Here is a 20,036-nt window from a genome sequence, read left to right as displayed (position 1 = left end):
ATTAAGTATCCAGTCTAAAAACATTTTAGAAAAAAATATAATGCTGTCATCTGATTGATTTGATTGAATGTCAAGAACATGACTGTTGTGCTTATTTTGCATACGCGTAATATTATATGCGGTGCTTAATTATGGTTTAGAGAGGAGCAACGCTGTTTTAATAAATTAAATTTGGCTAGCATTGCATGTGTTCCTCATAAGTGTAGCTAAAACAGGATTGCAAATGTCAATATGTCAGGATCTCGGCCTTAACTTCCAACAGAGAATGGTAGGTTTCTTCGTTTTTGGTTTCAGTGAATGCTGTTTTATAATTTCGATTTACAATTATTTCAACCGGTTTGTGTAATGAAAATGTAAGAAATTTATGTAAGAATTATATGCTGTTCCATTACAAATAGCGTGAGTAATTTATATTTTTAAACATCGTCCGATGTTTATTTATTCCATAAGCATTATTAATTATCACGTAAGGATATCTGCACAATGTTTTTGAATATAGTTATAAATATAAATGTGATATTCCAATTGGAAGTTATAACCTAATAAATGATCTGCAGGGCGCAAACATATCGCAATTGGAGAGAGATATAGGATCAGAGCAGTTTCCGCCGAACGAACATTATTTTGGTTTAGTTAATGTAAGTAATATTTAATCATTACTAGTATTTTCATACCTTGAAATAAAAATAAAACATTTTGGTAAATAGGTTCTTCTTCAGCTATCTTGATTGCAATAAAGGAAATGGCCTATTACCTTACATATCTAGTGTTAGTTCGATATATTTATTAATTCATTAATTAATGTTTACATAAATACATTTAATTAAATTAAAAGTTCTTGAGAACTGTCTAAAACAATCTCTAGACATCTTATCAGTACAGTATCAGCCTATATTCAACTCTCATAACCTCTTTTCAGTTTGGCAACACTTGCTATAGTAATTCAGTGCTTCAAGCTTTATACTTCTGCCGTCCATTCAGAGAGAAGGTTCTAGAATACAAAGCTAAAAACAAGAGGACCAAGGAGACATTGCTAACATGTCTGGCAGATTTGTTTTATAGTATTGCAACACAGAAGAAAAAAGTTGGTTCCATTGCGCCCAAGAAGTTTATAGCTAGATTAAGGAAAGAGAAAGGTAAGTGGAATATATATTTTTTTAAATATAATATCTATACTTAATATTATAAAGCTGAAGAGTTTGTTTGTTTGAACGCGCTTATCTCAGGAACTACCGATCCAATTTGAAAAATTCTTTCAGTTTTAGATAGCCCATTTATTGAGGAAGGCTATAGGCTATATATCATCACATTATTGTGATGTCTGTGATAGTCTTATGACTAACAAGAGCGGAGTACTGCGGGTAAAACCGCAGGGCACAGCTAGTATACTATAAAATTGTCTGAATATGTCCAATTTGTAAAGGTTGAATATTTATGTTGCTTTCAAGAAGGATCTTTATTAGTTTAATAAAAATTTTGTATCTTTCTCTTTAAATAAAATCTTAAGTCAAAACAGAGAATAAAAAAAGAGTCATCAGTTGAAATGTTATGTAATTTATTCATATTTAGGACTTACTCATAAAGAATAATTTTTAGCCTTATAAGTCTAATTTTGTTTGTATATCAAATAATATGTTTTCTTTGCAGAAGAGTTTGATAATTATATGCAACAGGATGCCCATGAGTTCCTCAACTTCCTCATTAACCATATAAATGAAATTATTTTAGGTAAGTTACTAGTATACTGATATTTTATTAACATTTACTTGTGAATTGATAGAGTGGAAAAGTTTATCTTGAGGAAGATTGTTATGTTATTTCATAATAAAATGTAATGTTAAATGACTATTCATTAATGCTTATAAAATTTTAAATTAGTAAAAAAGTGAAAATTACAAGAAGTTTTATATATATAAAATACTAGCGGTCCGCCCCGGCTTCACCCGTGGTACATGTTTACGTTTTCTCTACATAAGAACCATGCTCGTAATTCAAGGAATAGAAAAACAAAAGAATTATCGAAATCGGTCCACCCGTTCAGGCGTGATGCCGTGACAACGCGAAACGGGTTTCATTTTTATATATATAGATGAATGTTAATTCAAGAAATCTACCAATAACAACCTACACATAAGATTAGATTCAAAGATATGTAATTGGATTGCATTCAAATAATAATTGCTGTGATAACATAAAATGGCTTCTTTGTCTACACTCTACTGAGACATGAAATGGGATTTAGCTGTATTACAATTGCTTTTCTTTATAGCAATGTAAGTGTAAAGCCATACAGTTAAATTGACGAAATGACATTTTGATTGAAATCGTAACATATCAACTGATACAAGTAAATACATATAAGTTAATTGTGAGAAATGTTGTTTAATAAAGAAAAGGGTTAATATCCCAAATGCTGGTTTAATTTGAAGTATACACTCCAAAATTCCATCTTATTACCAATTCTTCTGTGATTATATAAAAAAAATCATCATCAATTATAAAGTATAAAGTTTCATTACAAAAACTGTACATTCCTTTACCCTTGAACTAGAATATGACCATTGTGGTTTAGTATAATATTAATACTTAATAACACATTTTCACTTACAATGACCTATAAACTGGGTCATTTGTGACCCATCACAAATGACCCAGAGGATATGTATCTTACCAATAAATTTGTATTTCTGCTTTTTTGGTAACTTTTATATTAAAATTAGCTTTCCGCCCACCACAGTCACCTTGCGAATTATTTACTTTACGACGTTTTCTCAGACTTACATATTAAAATATGTGTGAACAATTTCATAAAAAGTCAATTGCAAAGCGTCAGTAGAGTTCAGTTACAAACTTATCACAAGAAAAATTTACATCAATTGTAGCGGAACGCAATCAGAGCACGTTAAAACTGCAAAAGACGTCCGGCTCCGGCGAGAGCGTGACGTGCAATGGCTCGGTGCCGCAGAGCGCGGAGCCCACGTGGGTGCACGAGATATTCCAGGGTACCCTCACTAGCGAGACCAGGTGTCTCAACTGCGAAACCGTCAGCAGTAAGGATGAACACTTCTTTGATTTACAGGTGAGTTTTTGATATAAAAAAAAATAATTTCGAGATTTTTGAAGGATTGTATAAAATAGTAGATGTAAAACATTTTGCGAAATAAAATTCAAACATTGAAAAATAAAACATAAAACATAACTCTAAATATAGATATAGGATACAATGATAGATATAGACATTACACATACAATGTGTAAGAAGAATATATTATAATTACTTGGTTTTGAAGAAAAGGAAGAAAAATATCACTACTATCTAAATTCATTCATCAAAATTGCTTTATTGCAACTTTAGACTTTCGATTGCTCCGCGATTAACGACATAATCGTTGATAATTTTTTTTTTTTAATTGTGATAAGCCCAAATATCAATCCCAAGAAGTTTTAGATGAATAAGAACAACGCATGATTGCAAAATCTATAAGATATCAATTTACGCGATAGGAAAACTGATGATTGACGTACATTTTCGTAAAATTTTAAGATAACTGTTGCTATCATACGATCAATATCAATTTGTATGCGTAAGACACTTGACTTTTATGTAGACCACGAAGACAAAGGATTTAGTGGGTCATTTAGTAATATAAAGTGCCTACTTTTGCCCATAATAATTATCTTAGTAGCGCATACTATTATTTGGGTCACAAAGCAATTCGTCTATTATATGAATCACACATTACCTATTAGTGATGGTCTATTTTGATTTTGATTTGTCTTTATCGCCTATTGTTAAGTACAACTGAAATACATATGCCTATGAACATTTCATAGGTTCTAAAGTATAATCTTTCATTTCGAAAGACTTAGATTGAGTTAAAAATTCGCATTTTGATTAGAATAGTAAAAATTCTATGAAGCGGGATTCGAGCGTCTTTCGCGGCTACTGGTCATTCGAGACCACACGAAAATTCGATTGCTGAGGTGGGAACCTCATCAATCAAATATTCTTCTAATCTTTCGATTTTGTGTTTTATGTGCTTAAAATTCGAATCCTACATCATTATTTTTATTTTAGATAAGAATTATTATAATATAGTGAAGTCCCATGTCCACTAGTGGGGTAAGGGGCAGTTGCATTATAATTTTTATATCTGTTTCACTGATCGATTTTCTTTAGGGACAAGTAGGTGATCAGCCTTCTGTGCCCTGCCAGACTGAGACATTTTTTTTTCTTCGTCTCCACCGGGAATCGAACCCAGGACCACTCGGTACTACGCTTGCGCGTCAACCACTGTACCAAGGAGGCGGTCGATAAGAATTATTAATGCTATAAAAATGTTCGACAGTTCTAATCGTCAGATATCTATCTATCATAAACATATTTATTTTGATTTTATTTTAATATAGTCTTTTCATTTTTTAAAAGTAAATAAACTTCCTCTCCAGGTGGACGTAGATCAGAACACCAGTATTACGCACTGCCTCAAGTGTTTCAGCGACACAGAAACGCTGTGTAACGACAACAAATTCAAATGCGATAACTGTAGCAGCTACCAAGAGGCGCAGAAACGTATGCGAGTGAAGAAATTACCGCTAATACTGGCTTTGCACTTGAAACGGTTCAAATATATGGAACAGTACAATAGGCATATTAAGGTGTCCCATAGGGTTGTTTTTCCGCTGGAGTTGAGGCTTTTTAATACGGTGAGTTTTTTTGCTGTCTGTATGTAGATACTAGATATAATCATCATGTTATCAATAATTGTAACTGTTTATCAGTGAAATAATCTTCTTCTCTTAATTAATGGCTCCACCCGATAAAAAATAGTGAAATAATACTAGTAGTCAATTGTAACTCACTCAAAAAAAATGTGTACGTGTACTAGTGTACACACGTAAGAAGTGAAACTTCTTTATGACCTTATTTTTCAAGAAATAATTTACTATATGCAACTTTACAGAAATACGTCGAATCACGCGTGGTAAGGACATGAAAAAAAAAGCGCGTAACGGAAAAATGTTACACTAAATTTTTTTCCAACCCCGATAAAGAAGTTTCACTTCAAAAACTGTACGGAATTTTACTTTCCAGTCCCTTTTATCTCGTACATTCATAAAATTGTTTCATGATTAGATACGTAATGTTAAATCAATCTTGTCAATATATAATTACGTCCCTTTACATTAACATTAAGGCATGTAATATCGGAATAGTTTTGAATTCCGATATTGATTTCCGATATTTGAGCTCAATATCGGAATTCCGATATTGATATCGGAATTGGACATATTTGTTAAAAAGGTGGATTTTATTAATTAAAAACGTAGGTATTATAATCATAATATTTTATTCGGTATGAAAATAGTTATTTTACTGCTTAATTCTAAACAACTTAATTTAACTGACTCAAAATAAACATGTTTTAAGCAATACAATTTTTGAAAATATCTGGCATTACTATTTTTGAACGTATCTCGGTCTGGCCGTCATCCGTGATCCGATCGATGAAAATGATCCCATACATTTGATGAGCGTTTTTTGAGAAATTCTGAGAACGATTTTTTTTATGAGTCCATTTTTAACAATTTTGCACACTATTCATCGCATCGCCAGAAAACGCAAACACCTCCTAACTATCACAGTTCATGAAAGTGACTGATGCACACAGCAGGTAATTGTTTCTCTGTGCGAGAGAAGAAGAAAGTGAGTTATACGCTGCGAAAGAGTAAGATAGGCATACTGAGATGCGTCATTTCAATCACCACTATACCTATTTCTTTTTTTAAATCTGGCTAATTATTTAAATTGCCGCAAATTTTAACCTCAACTTAATGATTCAGCACTGAATAAAAAAAATCTTAATTCCGATATAACGATATTGGATCACTCAGTATCGGAATTGTAATATCGTAATTTTCATTCCGAGATTCCGATATTGCGAGATTCCGAGATTCCGATATTCATGCCCTAATTAACATCTTGCGGTCTTAATTACTTTCTTACTGAACCCGTCAATTCACGGCGTAAACTGACTGGGAATGAGAGGTCATAATACGGCCCTTGTTCATTTTTAACCGACTTCAAAAAAAAGGAGGAGGTTATCAATTCGACCGGTATGTTTTTTTTTATGTATGTACACCGATTACTCCGAGGTTTCTGAACCGATTTACGTGATTCTTTTTTTGTTCGATGCGGAATGGTATCGAATTGGTCCCATAAAATTGTTTTTCGAATAGCTGCCCAGTAGTTTTTAAAGTGAAACTTTTATTACATCGTCTCAAACTTTTTGGTCTGTGTAGCGCATGTCGCGTGTATCGCGGCTGCCGAGTAGGTATACCTACTCGGCAGCCGACCGTCACGCGACATGCGCTACACAAAGCAGTGTTCGGAACCGTTCGAACAGTTTCACTTTTACCGTGGTTTCATAAAACCACACAACATTTTTATTTTATGAGCATTTTTGTCTGTACTCGATGACTAAATTGAAATGTAGCAAGTAACTTTGATTCACTTCCCGGTAACCGATTGAGCTGAAACTTTGTATACGTATGTAAATTGGATAGCAATGAAACACTATCATGACATAGAGCTGATTTGATGATGGAATCAGAAGGTGGCCATAGGAACTCAGTAATATATTGACTCAACTTTATCGAGTTTGGGCTCGTTTGATTCGTGTTGAAAAAGGCACTAAAAAGTATCAAATAAAAATAACTGATTTAAAAATAACCGACTTCAAAAACGGAAAAGTAAGAAATAAAAAAGATTTGATATTATTAATTATAACATATTATTTAGATGTGCTATTTACTAAAAAGGTTTGATGTCGGTGCAGGGGACAACGGAAAAGTATAAGAAATAAAACCTTTTTTATTTCTTACTTTTCCGTTTTTCAAGTCGGTTATTTTTAACGCAGTTATTTTTATTATTCCCCTTTTTATTATCGCATAGCTTTCGAGTTGTACGTACATATTGAATGATAAATATTAAATAACTCTATTACAGTCGGACGACGCAGTAAACCCCGACCGTCTATACGATCTCGTAGCGGTGGTGGTGCACTGCGGGTCGGGGCCCAACCGGGGACATTACATCAGCATAGTGAAGAGCCACGGCTTCTGGCTGCTGTTCGATGACGATATGGTCGATGTGAGTTGGGGATATTTGTGGAATGTAGGAGCCTTATCTGAATGGAAATTACCCAATTTCAAGTGGGAGAAAAGGAAGTGTGTGGGGATTGAGATGGATCATTATCGTCATGAGTTACGGTGTCTGCAGACGGCAATGTAGTATATTACAAGCATTTTAATTTGTCAGATGAAATGTTTGGTTTTTAGCATATCTAAGATTGTTTTCTTATAGTTATTTAGAACTTATACAGTGTATTTTGAAAATCTTTTAGGTTATATTAATATTATCCTTTCCAGAAAATCGACGCGTCCGCGATTGAAGACTTCTACGGCCTAACATCAGATATACAGAAATCATCAGAAACTGGATATATTTTATTTTATCAGTCTAGAGATGCTAGTTGTTAAGTTTTCACTAAATATAGTATAAATTATTTAACATAGGCACTCAATCATGTTAATATGCCCAGTTTGTTAACGTTGGAGCGGCATATTTATTGTTTATTTGTCTTTATTTAGATTTCATCCATTTGTAAATATAATTCATTTGAAAATAAAAAGAAGTGATTTTAGTTTGTTGTATTATTTTCATAACCCTATTTCTTGCCTCGAGTCTGATGATAAATGACATATTTAAGTAATAATTGAAGTATTTTCTTTTGCCCACGGGTCGTTTGCGGGTTTAATCGCGCGGCACAGGGACATAGTTTAGTATCATGATTTTTTTTTATTCTGGCTAATCCTATAAATCTATACAAATATCATAAAGCTGAACAGTTTGTTTGTTTGAACGCGCTAATCTCAGGAACTACTGGTCCGATTTGAAAAAGGCGTTCGGTGTAAGATAGTCCATTTATCTAGGAAGGCTATAGGCTATATTATAATCAGTGCCGGCGTTAGGGGAGGGCGAGTGGGGGCGATGGCTCAGGGCGACAAATTCTGGGGGCGCCAAGGTCTGAAGTTGGAGTCTCTTGCCTCTCCTGATGCAAACCTTCAGAACACATCCAGTGGGCGCCACAATATTTTCGCCCGGGGTGTCAGTGGCCCTTACACCGGCACTGATTATAATATCATCACGCTAAGACCAACAGGAGCGGAGAGCAATGCGGTTAAAACCGCGGGACACAGGTAGTAAAAATATATACCTGATATTTTATAAAGTTGACACTCAGCGCCATCTATTGAGAGAATGTTATATCATTATAGTATGGATTTAGAGATTTAAAAGCCACAGATAATATTATAATAATACTTTTATAGTAAAGCGAAACCAGTGGGTTCAAATCCCGCCATATTTAAATTAAAAATATCTTCTGTTGCTGATGTGCGTACTAGATTTTTAGATTTTGTACATTGTAATGCACTGTATGCCAATGTACAAACTAAAACATTTCCCATTTCCTGGAAGAAAATGTTTATCGGCGAAAAGCCGGCCTATTGCGTTTCTGTTTGTCGTATCTCTTATATATAAAAATGAATCGCAAAATGTGTTGGTAAGCGCATAACTCGAGAACGGCTGAACCGATTTCGATAATTCTTTTTTTATTTTATTCCTTGAAGTACGAGGATGGTTTTTATGTAGAGAAAACGTAAATATGTACCACGGGCGAAGCCGGGGCGGACCGCTAGTTTAAATATATTTTTTTTGTTTTCTTCGGATTTTTTCGCACTTGCGCTGGTCGGCCTATGTCCCAATTCTGGGAAGTCATATAACAAGTAATAGGTAATATTTAACTATGTCTTTAGATAAATTTTCCTACAAATATTAATAAGAACATCATGGTTAAAATAAATAATTATATAGTACTGTAGTCTCAAGCCTGAAAAGCGGTATGTTTGATCTAGTGTCCAGAGCTATATAATATAGAAATTGAAATTATCTCAATTGTATTGTAATTTACTAACTGATCAGCAATTATTATAATACACATTTCAATTCCCATGATTGCAAGTGGTGAGAATATGTTATATATTTTATATAGTGTCAAATTTAGTAAGTAATACTACCAGCCTACTTAGATAAAATAAACATAGTTACCTGACAGTTTATAAATAAAAAATATTCATAACATCAGGTATAATACATATTTTATTATAATATATTTAAGAGGAACTCCAAATAAAAATCTAGTATGCTTAAAAAATATTTATTTTTAGGCTACAAACTCGTAGGGGATGGGAGCAAGTAAGACTGGCTTTTCGCTTCCATTCACAATGTGAGAAGCCCTGGGGGGTTTGGGCTGCCTTTTGAGGTTGACTGTCTTGCCCGCCGCCTTAGCGTCTTTCAATAGCCTTTCGTTTTCCTTGACACGCTTGAGGAAATCCTCACGGCACTTTGAGTGCTTGACGTGTTCAATTCTGATGTTGATTCTCTTGGGGATGATTCTGCCGCGCACCCTCTTGTTAACAATAACTCCGAGGGCGTGGGCTGTTACGTTGTACACACGGCCGGTCTTTCCGTGGTATACTTTGTGTGGCATACCCTTTTGTACTGCACCATTACCCTGAAATAAACAATTTTAATAAGAATCAGCTGAAATTTACAATCGGATTGAAAATTTAACATAGGCCTATTTAGAAATCATCAAGTAATATCGTATGACTACTATTTGAAATATAATCGAATAATCGAAAAAATGTTTATAAGAAATAAGCAATTTAGCAAATATTTGCAAAAATAAATGAACTACACCGTATTTATAACTAGATTTTATACACATCAATGTTTTATCATCATGATTTGCATCCCTTACCCTGATGTCAACGATGTCGCCGACTTTGTATACTTTCATATACGTGGAAAGTGGGATGGTTCCATGTGTGCGGAACTTGCGGGCGAACAAATCCCTGGTACCACGACGATAACCTTTGGAGTTCGTCATTTTGATGCCTGTAACCAGAACAAACCCTTGTTGATCGAGCTATCGCACGTGGCTTCTTGCGATATTTACGCTACGAGAAATATACACAAAAACTATCTGATAAATATGCACAGTACAAATATTTTATTAGAAAAACAATGTGAATACGCAAAATAACATTAATTTTATAAATCTATCGAATATTTCAATTTTTCAATAAAATTCACCTTAGCTTGACAGAGCTTGGCTATTGAGAAAGAATAGGTTATGTTGTCTCTGGTACTTTTTAGGCCAAGATTGCCATATACAAATATTTTGTAGAAAATTAGGAAGCTATGCTTTTAAAATACAAACAAAATTTTTCCCGTAAGAATATGAAAATAAATAATTTAATTTTTTTTTGTTATTTTAAATACCAGTTTCACGTATGTGTGTGATCCTAATATATTTGTACGTTCATTATTAACATACTGATTTATTATACAATATTGAAATAATTCTAAAGATTTACACTACATTACGTCAATAATAATAACATAATTATTAATAAATTTTATTTATATATTTAATTGCACTACTTCCTTGAAATTATTTTCATATCAACTGAGCAAAATGAAAATATTCACATGGCCATACCAACCAAAACCAATATAAACTCATTCCGTTCAGAAATTATATATATTCTAGAAATGTCAATGTTACTAATGATTTTTATTGAGAAAACATTCTAAATTTACAACTAATCTATATTAATTTATTTCAATATAATTTTTTAAACGTATCAGAAAATGATAATCTTATGATAATACATAAGCTTACCAAGAATTATTCATCGATGTTTAACATCGCCTACAAGTAAAATTGTTTCTGAACGTGTCCTATATGTCATAGCATTCTTGCATCATACATAATCTGTGGCCACATAATTTATAAACACTGTTGATATTAGTGATTTACACAATTTTTTTAACTTATCTTCGATGATTATAACAATATAAAATATGTAAATGAACTATTTATTTTAAAAGATTTAGCTATTTACATAAAATGAATTCGCCTATTGAGAATATAATTGTGAATTCAAGTCAATATACGCCAGTTTATTTTATTGAAGATCCTGGTGTTAACCAGGTACATTAAAATATATTGAGATAATCTTTTAATACTGTACCATGCTTACATATTATGATGCAATTTTATATTTATTTTCAGACTGGATCGATAGTTGTTACTGCGAATCAACCAAAACCCATAAGTAATACATTAAAAACGTTTTACGAAAATAGCGGTAAACTGGAAAATAACCTCCTGCAGAGTACAGATACTGTTTCGTTTACGAAACCTGAAGGAATCGTTAATAAAACTGATATAAACGTTATTGGAAACAATCTGAAATTAGCAAATTTTTTTTTACCGAAAACGGGAATACAGATCGAAGCTAGTAAACAATACATAGCACCTGTCAACAATGTTGTGCTGAAACCTGTATATGTAGCTAACACGAACACGTCTAGTACTCCTACTGTCAAAAACACTGTCCCTAAACTTGATGTATGCAGTAAAATTGTTAAATTAAAAGACCTACCAAGTATACCAAAACAAAGAACTGGAAAAATAGTGCCAAAGAAAAAACCAAAGGAGGAGTATGTTTTTTGTTTATGTACAATGTTTTATTTTATTTAAGTTACACAGAATTAAAACAATCTTTTCTTTTTTAGTACCACCATAAGCAACAGTAAAACTACATCAGTGCAATTATTAAAACTAGGAGAGACATACCATAGGTAAATTTTGCATTTATTTTTTATATCCGTCAATATAATCCATGCTTTGTAATCCATTATACAGGAGGAGAATTCAAAATTCAATTTATTTTAATTAATTCTTTTCAGTCTCAATGAGCTGAGCGATGATCAAATGAAGATAGTAAATCATGCCCTGAAAATATTTAGTAATCCTAAGAATACTCCTAAAGAACCAACCTATGATCCTGTAACAAATACCAGGTTTATTTATAAGTAAGTATTGCTATAACTAGTGATATTAATATAAAATATGAATTAAGACATTTCTTTATTGCCGTTATTGCCTTCAATATACTCAGCTAATCACGCAAAATAGGCGCTTGACGTCGAGTTGCGGAGAAATGCCCGTATTATTATTATTATTATACTCAGCTAATTTACAGAAAGACTAATATAATAATAACACTCTTTATTTGATAATAAACTACCATATCTTTGAATATTGTTTTAGATTCTCATTAAATGTTTTATTAATTTAATAGCCTTTCCGCTTGCACTAGCCTTGGCTTTGCCTGCTCTAAAACCTAATAAATTATATACAAAAACCTTCCTCTTGGTTCACTCTATCTATTAAAAAAACTATTTAAATCCGTAGTGTAGTTTTAAAGATACAAGCATTCACACATACAGACAGACGCGGGAAGCGACTTTGCTAGAGCAATATATAATATTAGTATAAATACTATGTAGTGACTTGCTATGGCTACTACAACAAGTTAAAATATATTTTTCTATATTTTTTAGGGTGGTATCACCAAAAGATCTTACAGTTGTTGGCAAGAATAAAGTGGTAATAAAACAAAAGAAACCAGAGGTAAAAAAGGAAACTGTGAAGAGACAGGAAAAGAAAGAAGCAAAACTGGTACCTGAAGTAATTAATGAACCAATTCCTGTTGAAGTAAGTAAAAAAAAAAAACGAATGTGCCGAGGACACGATTCAGAAGTGAAACTTCTTTGGCAAGATTCATAGATACCAAAATCTTCGCCTACTTCATGACGTTATGGTATTGCCATGACACTACCTTTAAATTTTACTCTCAACATGTGTAAATAAGTTTCAATTCAACATTTGAAGAAAATGATACATTTTTTCCATGTGAAAAAGTAGCAAATATTTATATAAATAGTATTTGCTATAATAACAGGTAATATTTTCTTATTTCTAATATTACATTTAAATTCTAGACCAAAGTTACAAGGAGCGGCAGAAAAGTCAAATTGCCCAAAAATATCTTACCAGAGGAAATACACCAAAAGCCAAAGAAAAAGAGTGGCACTATAGCAAATTGTTTTCAATGCTCATCAGTAAGTTCTCATGTTACCTTGTATTAAACTAGTTAAAAAAAAACATGTTATTCTTTCACTAGGATAAAATTAGGTAGGTACAGTAGAACTCCAATCCGAACCACAAAAAATTGTCCAAAAAAGTCTAAGTGCGCTATTATTCTTCCCCTAACAAGAATATGGAGAGGGTGATGATGATAAAGATTCGTTGTCACTAGAGGAAATAAGAAAAATGATTGAAAAATATTTAAAACATGTGAAAATTTCATGTTTCTTTCATTTAATTCAATAAAAAAATAGTGAAATATCAAAACGTAGCTTTTATTCTCTCCAATGGCAATTTATTTTTAAAATCCGATTATCCGAATATTTGATTATCCGAATGGGTCCCGGTCCCCATTAATTCGGATAATTGGAGTTCTACTGTACTTAAATATATTATTCCTTGCTATTTAGATACTATGCACCCACTTTTAAATAGTTATACAAGTAAATTATTGAATTAAAACAATATTATTGTTTATTTTTTGATAAAATTTTAAAATTGAACAAATTACACAGGATCAAAATCAGTTCAGTAGTTTTGAAGTTCAAAACACAAGTAGGGAAATAACTTAAAAGCTATGGTCAATTACGATATAATTTGTGAACCAATATTATACCTACCACATGCAGTTAACTTCACACAGACACAGGAATCCATCTTCGATAATTTTGCTACCCTTTTTTCATGGTCTTCATTCTTTATTTTACCTCAACATTATATTATATACCGGTTGTCTGGAAGAAATCGCTATTTAGCGATAAGGCCGCCGTTTCTTATATTGTATCCTAGGCTAAGTCTCAATTTGTAATTTATCTTGAGCAATAAAGCATAAATAAATAAATAAATTATTTCCTCAGGAATTCAGCAGTCTGTACCGTTTACAACGCCATTACGAACACCACCCCACGCATATACCGGCTCGAATACACTCGAATCTATTCCACTGTCTTCTAGCCATTATCAAGACTGGTTCCGAGGAAGATAGAGCCAATATCTTCTTACAACAGTTGGAACAAGTTATAACGAAGATAAAATCATTAATACCGTGTTTATTAAAAAGCGATGGTGAAGGAAAACTAAGTACAATTAGTGAAGATGTGGGAAGGTATGTTTTACTATTATGATTTTATTAAACTAATTTTAACAAATTAGTAAAGTGATGTTCGTTATTCCCCTATTTTTAATGTGTTGCATTGCATTTCCTAAATAATAATTTAACCAATTCAAATGTAAGTCAATATTAAAAAAAAAATAGTCTGCCCGTGGCCACGCTCACTGTAAAGTGTTCGAAACGTCGGGAAAATAATATAATGAATAAATCGCGTTTAAAATCCGTTAAAAATCTTTAATTTCTAAATAATAACATTTAACATTGCCTATTTGTCTTTACAGATTATTTGGTGTAAGTCCTGGGAAGTACAATTTAAACATTGATGCACTTAGCTGTGTTAAAGACAAAGACGGTCATTGCTTACACAACCCGGCTCCACCAAGTAAACCATCACAAACTTGGAGTAATGAAAACAATGAAGAAACATTAAAAGTGGCAGAAACTGATGACTGTGCAAGAATTAACTCGGCTGAAAAATGGCCGACTGTCAGCAAAAGAATGGAACGCAAGAAACCTGAACAAAACACGGCAAAGAAAATTAAACTGATAGAATCGGAAGTGCCTATAGAACTAGGTGACGACGATATTGCCGCGTTCTTTAGCAATAACCACAAGACTGATATTAGCTCATTGGATAAGACTGTTACAGAGGAAATTGATATAAGTAATCAAAAGAACAACGAAACAAAACATTCAGAAACTTCAACTAGTAAACCACCACACATACAATTTCACAGCACACATTTTGATATCAGATCATCACCAATCAAACCGACGTCAACAGTTTTTAGAAAATTTCAAATAAATCCTGAGAAAATGCCAAAGTTTGATATACAAGAGATACAACCTTTAATTAGTCAAGAGAATGAATTTACAGAGACGATCAGAACTGAATCAAATGAGAGTACAAATATACAGAGTGATTTATTTATTGATAATCGAGTGCAATCCGAGGCAAGTTGTAATGATACGCCAGATTTGAATTTTGACACGTCAAAAGAATGGACTGTAAAGTATACGGATGCCGAACATGACACTGGAAGCTTTATGAAGTCTGATAGTTTAATTAATGAAAATACAGATTATTTAAAATCAAATGCCTCAATAGAACCTTCATTAATTCACGTGAAGGATATACCAAAAACTGTAGAAAATGAAATAAGTATAAGTGAGCTACCTATAAGTGATCATTCGTTATCAAATCAAGGATCAGTGTTAAACTTTTTAGATTCATTGGGAACTACTGAGTTATCCTACCCAGATACTACAATAAGAAATCACTCCGTTGATTTTCAACTAGATCTATTTTCTTTTAGCAATTAATAGTATTATTAAATAGTAAATAATGAGGTTTATATGATTTGATTTATTTTATTTTTCTAAGAAATAATTATACATTTTAAAGTATTTGTATTTTTATTTAAGACAATATAACTTAATTGTTAATCTTTATTACAGTAAATTAAAAAATTGTTACATTATGTTACCGTAACAAGTAACAACATTAAAGCTCTAAAAAAGGTTTACAAAGGTAACAATTATAGCATTGTAGCTATTTTTAACTAAGCCTGCAACACTGGCCTTTCATTTTTAGCTTCCAGACTCTGGTTTGTAAGTGCATATCCTGTGCCTCCCCTTTGTAAAGGAATGATGTCTTTTTCTTTCAATTTATCCCCTGTCAAAGGATGTAACCAATCTTTCTTTATTATTTTTTCAACACATTCCATTGTGACCACATGTCCTGTTGTTCTGAAATTCATTTTAATTTTATAGAATAATGTTTGATTGAAAAATTATTGAGGTTACTAAAAATGTTTTTTATAAATAGGTACATAGTTAGTGTATTACCAATACAAGGTTATCATGGGTTTATAAACAAATTAAGAGCATTATTTCTCATAACGTAAGTAATGCTTCCGTTAATTCTATTTGTTTGCTTTAAACCTTTTAATAATACCAATTTAAGTTCAAACAATATAAATGATTAGAGTTCAAATTCAAGAATACAAACTCACCTGATTACAGCACATGGTACTGCATTACTCAATATGTCATGTGTAACAGGACACATGTATCTGTTCTCCTTTGCAATAAGAGATTTCTTATCATCTGGGTCATTTACTAATGTCCACTTAACTTCAATAAGATCCTTCATTTTTAAAGGCTTTTCACTTAATGGACAATATACAGTAGGATCTGGCTTTTTTAACTTTGAGATTTTTGCATCAGGCAATTGAGAGGGCACCCAGAAACTCGGTAGCTGCTTATTCTTACCATTTGCAAGATTTGAGATAGAACTTGTTGGCTGGCCTTCCGATTTAGATCCACTGTTCGTTATATTTTTCTCCCTGTTCATGAATTTGATTAAATTTGCCTCTTTCTCCGCCTCAGCGAGTTCTTTTTTCTCTTCGTCCTCTTTCTTTAATTGTTTCTCATACTGTTTTAACTTACGTGTATACTCGTTCTTCTTAGTTATTATGTATTCAAGAATAGCTTCTTTGTCAAATAAAAATCCGTCTTTAGTTACGACTGGATTTCTACAAGGTTGTAAGGTAAGACTACAACAATCGAAGCTTTTGACCGAGTCCTTACCAACTCTTTCACTTTGAGTGCCATACCCTGATGCTGCAGCATCTTTCTTCTTTTCGTGGTAAGTATAAACCGCTCCTGCTGTGCAATTTCTTGCGTGACGTGTCATTCTTATATATTTGTGTTGAAGGTAATTAAACACGGAAACTATACATAAATCTTACGGACACTTTATATTTTTCAATATTCAACAACATCAATATCAATCAATATTTCGAGGATTTGTCATTTGATTTGACAACTCTAATCACAGTCCACAGATTGGTAAAGGATTGGTAAAATCAGGTGCCAGATAAAAAAGAATACATAAAATCCACATCTGTGATAAAATCTATTTTTATCTTATGCGTCTTATTCACGGTCAATCCCCGACGTACGTCGGCTCAAGGCCGCGGTGCTGGATGTATCCTACTGACGATCGTGCGCGCATCAAGCATGGCTAGGGTTGCCAACTTTTATTCGAAGAAATAGAGTATATCTGATTTTAAAGGAGGTAAATAAAGAGTAAATAAATATTTTTAAAAATGTATTTTTTTTTACTTTTTGCAGTAACCATGGAACTATAGTCATACTGGAACCCAAACTCCTAAGAATAAATAAAAAACTGATAGAATGACCGCAAGTAACCCCTGTTTACCCCATAGGGTAGCCAGCGTGATTGTAAATTTTTCCCCTATTGACGTGCATTAAAAAATCGACTGTCAGTAATAATAGTCTATATGACATAAATCATTAATAAAATCCGCTAAAAAAATGAAATTTAAACGAGATTCATGCAGGTTTGCTTTTCCATTGAAATAACAAAGGTTTACAACTTTTAAAATGGACTGCTTATCGAACACGCTCATAATTTTTTTCCCATATTTTGAATTATGTTATGAAAATCGTTGCGCGGCAGCCCCAATTCTAGGTGTCAAATAATGTTTACTGCAAAATGGCGGATGTTTATGTTCATTTCGTGAGTTTGTTCTTGTATTTTGGAATTATTCTGAGCCAAAATTAATAGAAATGGTTGTAAATATATTGTGCGCGGTTGCAAAAGTGAATGGCATCCAGGATGTGATATTATATTTCATTCGTAAGTACAAAAAACCATGCATAAACTACGCTTCATGTAAAATTGTAGTTTAGTAATATTTCTACTTTAATTGTTGTTAAATCTGGAATAATAGATCGAAGTTGTGATTATAATGTTAATTTTGATTAGGTTTTTTCCATTTAACATCGTTATTTGCTTATTATTAAATGTTTCATGATTGTAATAAATATTAGACTAGGGTGTCCATACTTTATAAAATTGTGTACATATATTTCGGTATGGTATTTTATATGAGGAGAAGTCTTTCTCCACTTGAGTTAGTTCAATTGGCGTGAAAGTTAATGGTATAAAAACGTTGTTTACTACTTTTATATAATGATATATTGTAAAATCAAAAACTCAAAGTACATACATATATGGTACCTACTGAAATAGAAGCACAAGACAACAGCACAAATTTTGTGTTATCTGTATCTAAATGACATTTTTTTTTTATATTTTGCAAATAATCTTCTTTTCTCTTTACAGGTTTCCGTCCAATCTAGCGGAACGTAATACATGGCTAAATATAGTAGAATTAAAAATATCCTGTTTTGAAAAAGTGAAGATATGCAACATTCATTTTAAACCCGCACTTGGCCAGTGTGGTGGATGTGGCTGTAACCTCATAGGAGGCCATGTCCCAGCAGTGGGAACGTAATATATACGTTACGGGAAATAAAATGTATGGGAGGGTTTAAAGTTACATTTTTAGATATTTCTTGTTATATTTAAAAAAAGTTATTATTGTTATTTTACTCATTAGGTAAAGTATCATATCAGTATCATATCGATATCAGTTTAAAGTTTTTTGATACCTGCAATAGTTACGGAATAATCACCTGTGCACACTTAACGATTACACCCTGAATATATTATATTTTGTTTTTTATTGTATGATAGGGAAGCGCTAGACCACGATCTTATATTTCAAGTACTCTTAAAACTATTTAAATACTTAAGGGTATGGAATGATAAAAATATTTTCAGTGAACCGATTTCGTTACTTTTTATTGTTATTATCTTATAATTTGCAAATTTGTAAAGGCAGTTGGCATTGTAATGATAAATAAATATTTTAAAAACACATTGATATTTTACTTCATTAATTCCTCAAATGACTGGACGTAACGCCAAATTATACAGCAAAATGTTGTCATAATTTATAGCGGTCCTGTGTTCTGAAGATGCAAGACGGAAGACGCAAACATGAAAAAACGCTGAAAGGAACATTACAATTTTCCAATGTTAAATACTTGAACATCTATTTTTTATCTATTTGCAAAAATTCTACAGTAACTATATTAGAATAATAAATGAAATTACGTAATTTATTTCCGCCGTAAATCATCAACCATCAATCAATCAATAAATATAAAACTCTCCCGTTACTTAGTGACTGACAGACAACGCACAGCCTAAAATCACTGGACCTAAAGACATGAAATTTGGCACACTCTGTATATCTAGAGTATCCTAAAGGTGCACTTAGAAAGGCTATTCCGAAATCCCCACGGGATAAATGGGATTTTATGTTTTATGACTTCAACGAGGACGAAGTCGCGGGCAAAATCTAGTATTATAGTAAAATTTTAATACGAATAAAATTGATGTATCCGTTATTTTTTTCCTTAATATCCTGAATTTTTTACATTTATACTCACCCCACGGAAATATAGACATACTATATATATTATGACTCACCGTAACTAGAAAGAGACGGAGGGGAAACGATAAGATTCAAGGTCAAATTTTTTGACTTTACTTTTTCTTAGGGAGTGTGGGTTCCATACGTAGTACATATATATAGTTCCATGGCAGTAACTAAGAATTTTTCATTATTTTTAAATGAATTATATGAATCCAAACATTCCAAATCTAAATTTATATATTTCAAGAGCTCATTTTTAATTAATTTTTAATGAAGCTCGGTTTCTCTCTTCCCGCCACTTCACATTCATGACCGAAAAGACTCTTTCAGTAAATGCTAAAGTGGCGGGAACAGAGAGTATATAGCTAATCATATTTTTTTAAACAAACAAATTCGTCAAGATATTTTTTTTAAATAAATTGCCATTTTTCTGCAGTGGACTTTTGCATAAAATCTGTGTTATTCAACAATTCGCCT

At 32.3% G+C, this 20,036-nt stretch overlaps 4 protein-coding genes across 4 annotated transcripts; 2 read left to right on the top strand and 2 right to left on the bottom strand.

Moving 5' to 3' along the window:
• The first annotated feature begins 57 nt into the window (after positions 1–57).
• On the top strand, positions 58–7,706 carry Usp12-46 (Ubiquitin-specific protease 12/46). Its single transcript, XM_090110372.1, has 8 exons — positions 58–268; positions 558–638; positions 920–1,136; positions 1,648–1,728; positions 2,883–3,079; positions 4,450–4,707; positions 7,010–7,153; positions 7,432–7,706. The coding sequence occupies exons 1-8, from the start codon at positions 224–226 to the stop codon at positions 7,540–7,542; spliced, it is 1,134 nt and encodes a 377-aa protein (XP_089966498.1). The 5' UTR covers positions 58–223; the 3' UTR covers positions 7,543–7,706.
• A 1,561-nt stretch (positions 7,707–9,267) lies between these two features.
• Positions 9,268–10,358, bottom strand: RpL21 (ribosomal protein L21). The gene is made up of 3 exons (XM_090110343.1): positions 10,223–10,358; positions 9,888–10,024; positions 9,268–9,638 (listed from the first exon to the last, which is right to left on the bottom strand). Exons 2-3 carry the CDS (start codon positions 10,014–10,016, stop codon positions 9,288–9,290), a joined length of 480 nt encoding a protein of 159 aa, XP_089966469.1. The 5' UTR covers positions 10,017–10,024; positions 10,223–10,358; the 3' UTR covers positions 9,268–9,287.
• A 472-nt stretch (positions 10,359–10,830) lies between these two features.
• LOC149902121 (uncharacterized) lies at positions 10,831–15,564 on the top strand. Its single transcript, XM_090110102.1, has 8 exons — positions 10,831–11,126; positions 11,208–11,638; positions 11,714–11,779; positions 11,888–12,013; positions 12,545–12,698; positions 12,986–13,105; positions 13,988–14,235; positions 14,523–15,564. The coding sequence occupies exons 1-8, from the start codon at positions 11,043–11,045 to the stop codon at positions 15,562–15,564; spliced, it is 2,271 nt and encodes a 756-aa protein (XP_089966228.1). The 5' UTR covers positions 10,831–11,042.
• Positions 15,565–15,704: 140 nt separating this feature from the next.
• LOC149902120 (nitric oxide synthase-interacting protein homolog) lies at positions 15,705–17,071 on the bottom strand. Its single transcript, XM_090110103.1, has 2 exons — positions 16,257–17,071; positions 15,705–15,990 (listed from the first exon to the last, which is right to left on the bottom strand). Exons 1-2 carry the CDS (start codon positions 16,937–16,939, stop codon positions 15,804–15,806), a joined length of 870 nt encoding a protein of 289 aa, XP_089966229.1. The 5' UTR covers positions 16,940–17,071; the 3' UTR covers positions 15,705–15,803.
• Positions 17,072–20,036: the final 2,965 nt, after the last annotated feature.

Source organism: Colias eurytheme, chromosome 15 (genome assembly GCF_061535395.1).
Source record: "Colias eurytheme isolate Ceu_HAF_F1 chromosome 15, ilColEury1 Martin Lab GWU primary, whole genome shotgun sequence".
Lineage (NCBI taxonomy): Eukaryota > Metazoa > Arthropoda > Insecta > Lepidoptera > Pieridae > Colias > Colias eurytheme.
The sequence above is the reverse complement of the archived record's forward strand: the minus strand, read 5'-3'. Positions and strand labels throughout refer to the sequence as shown.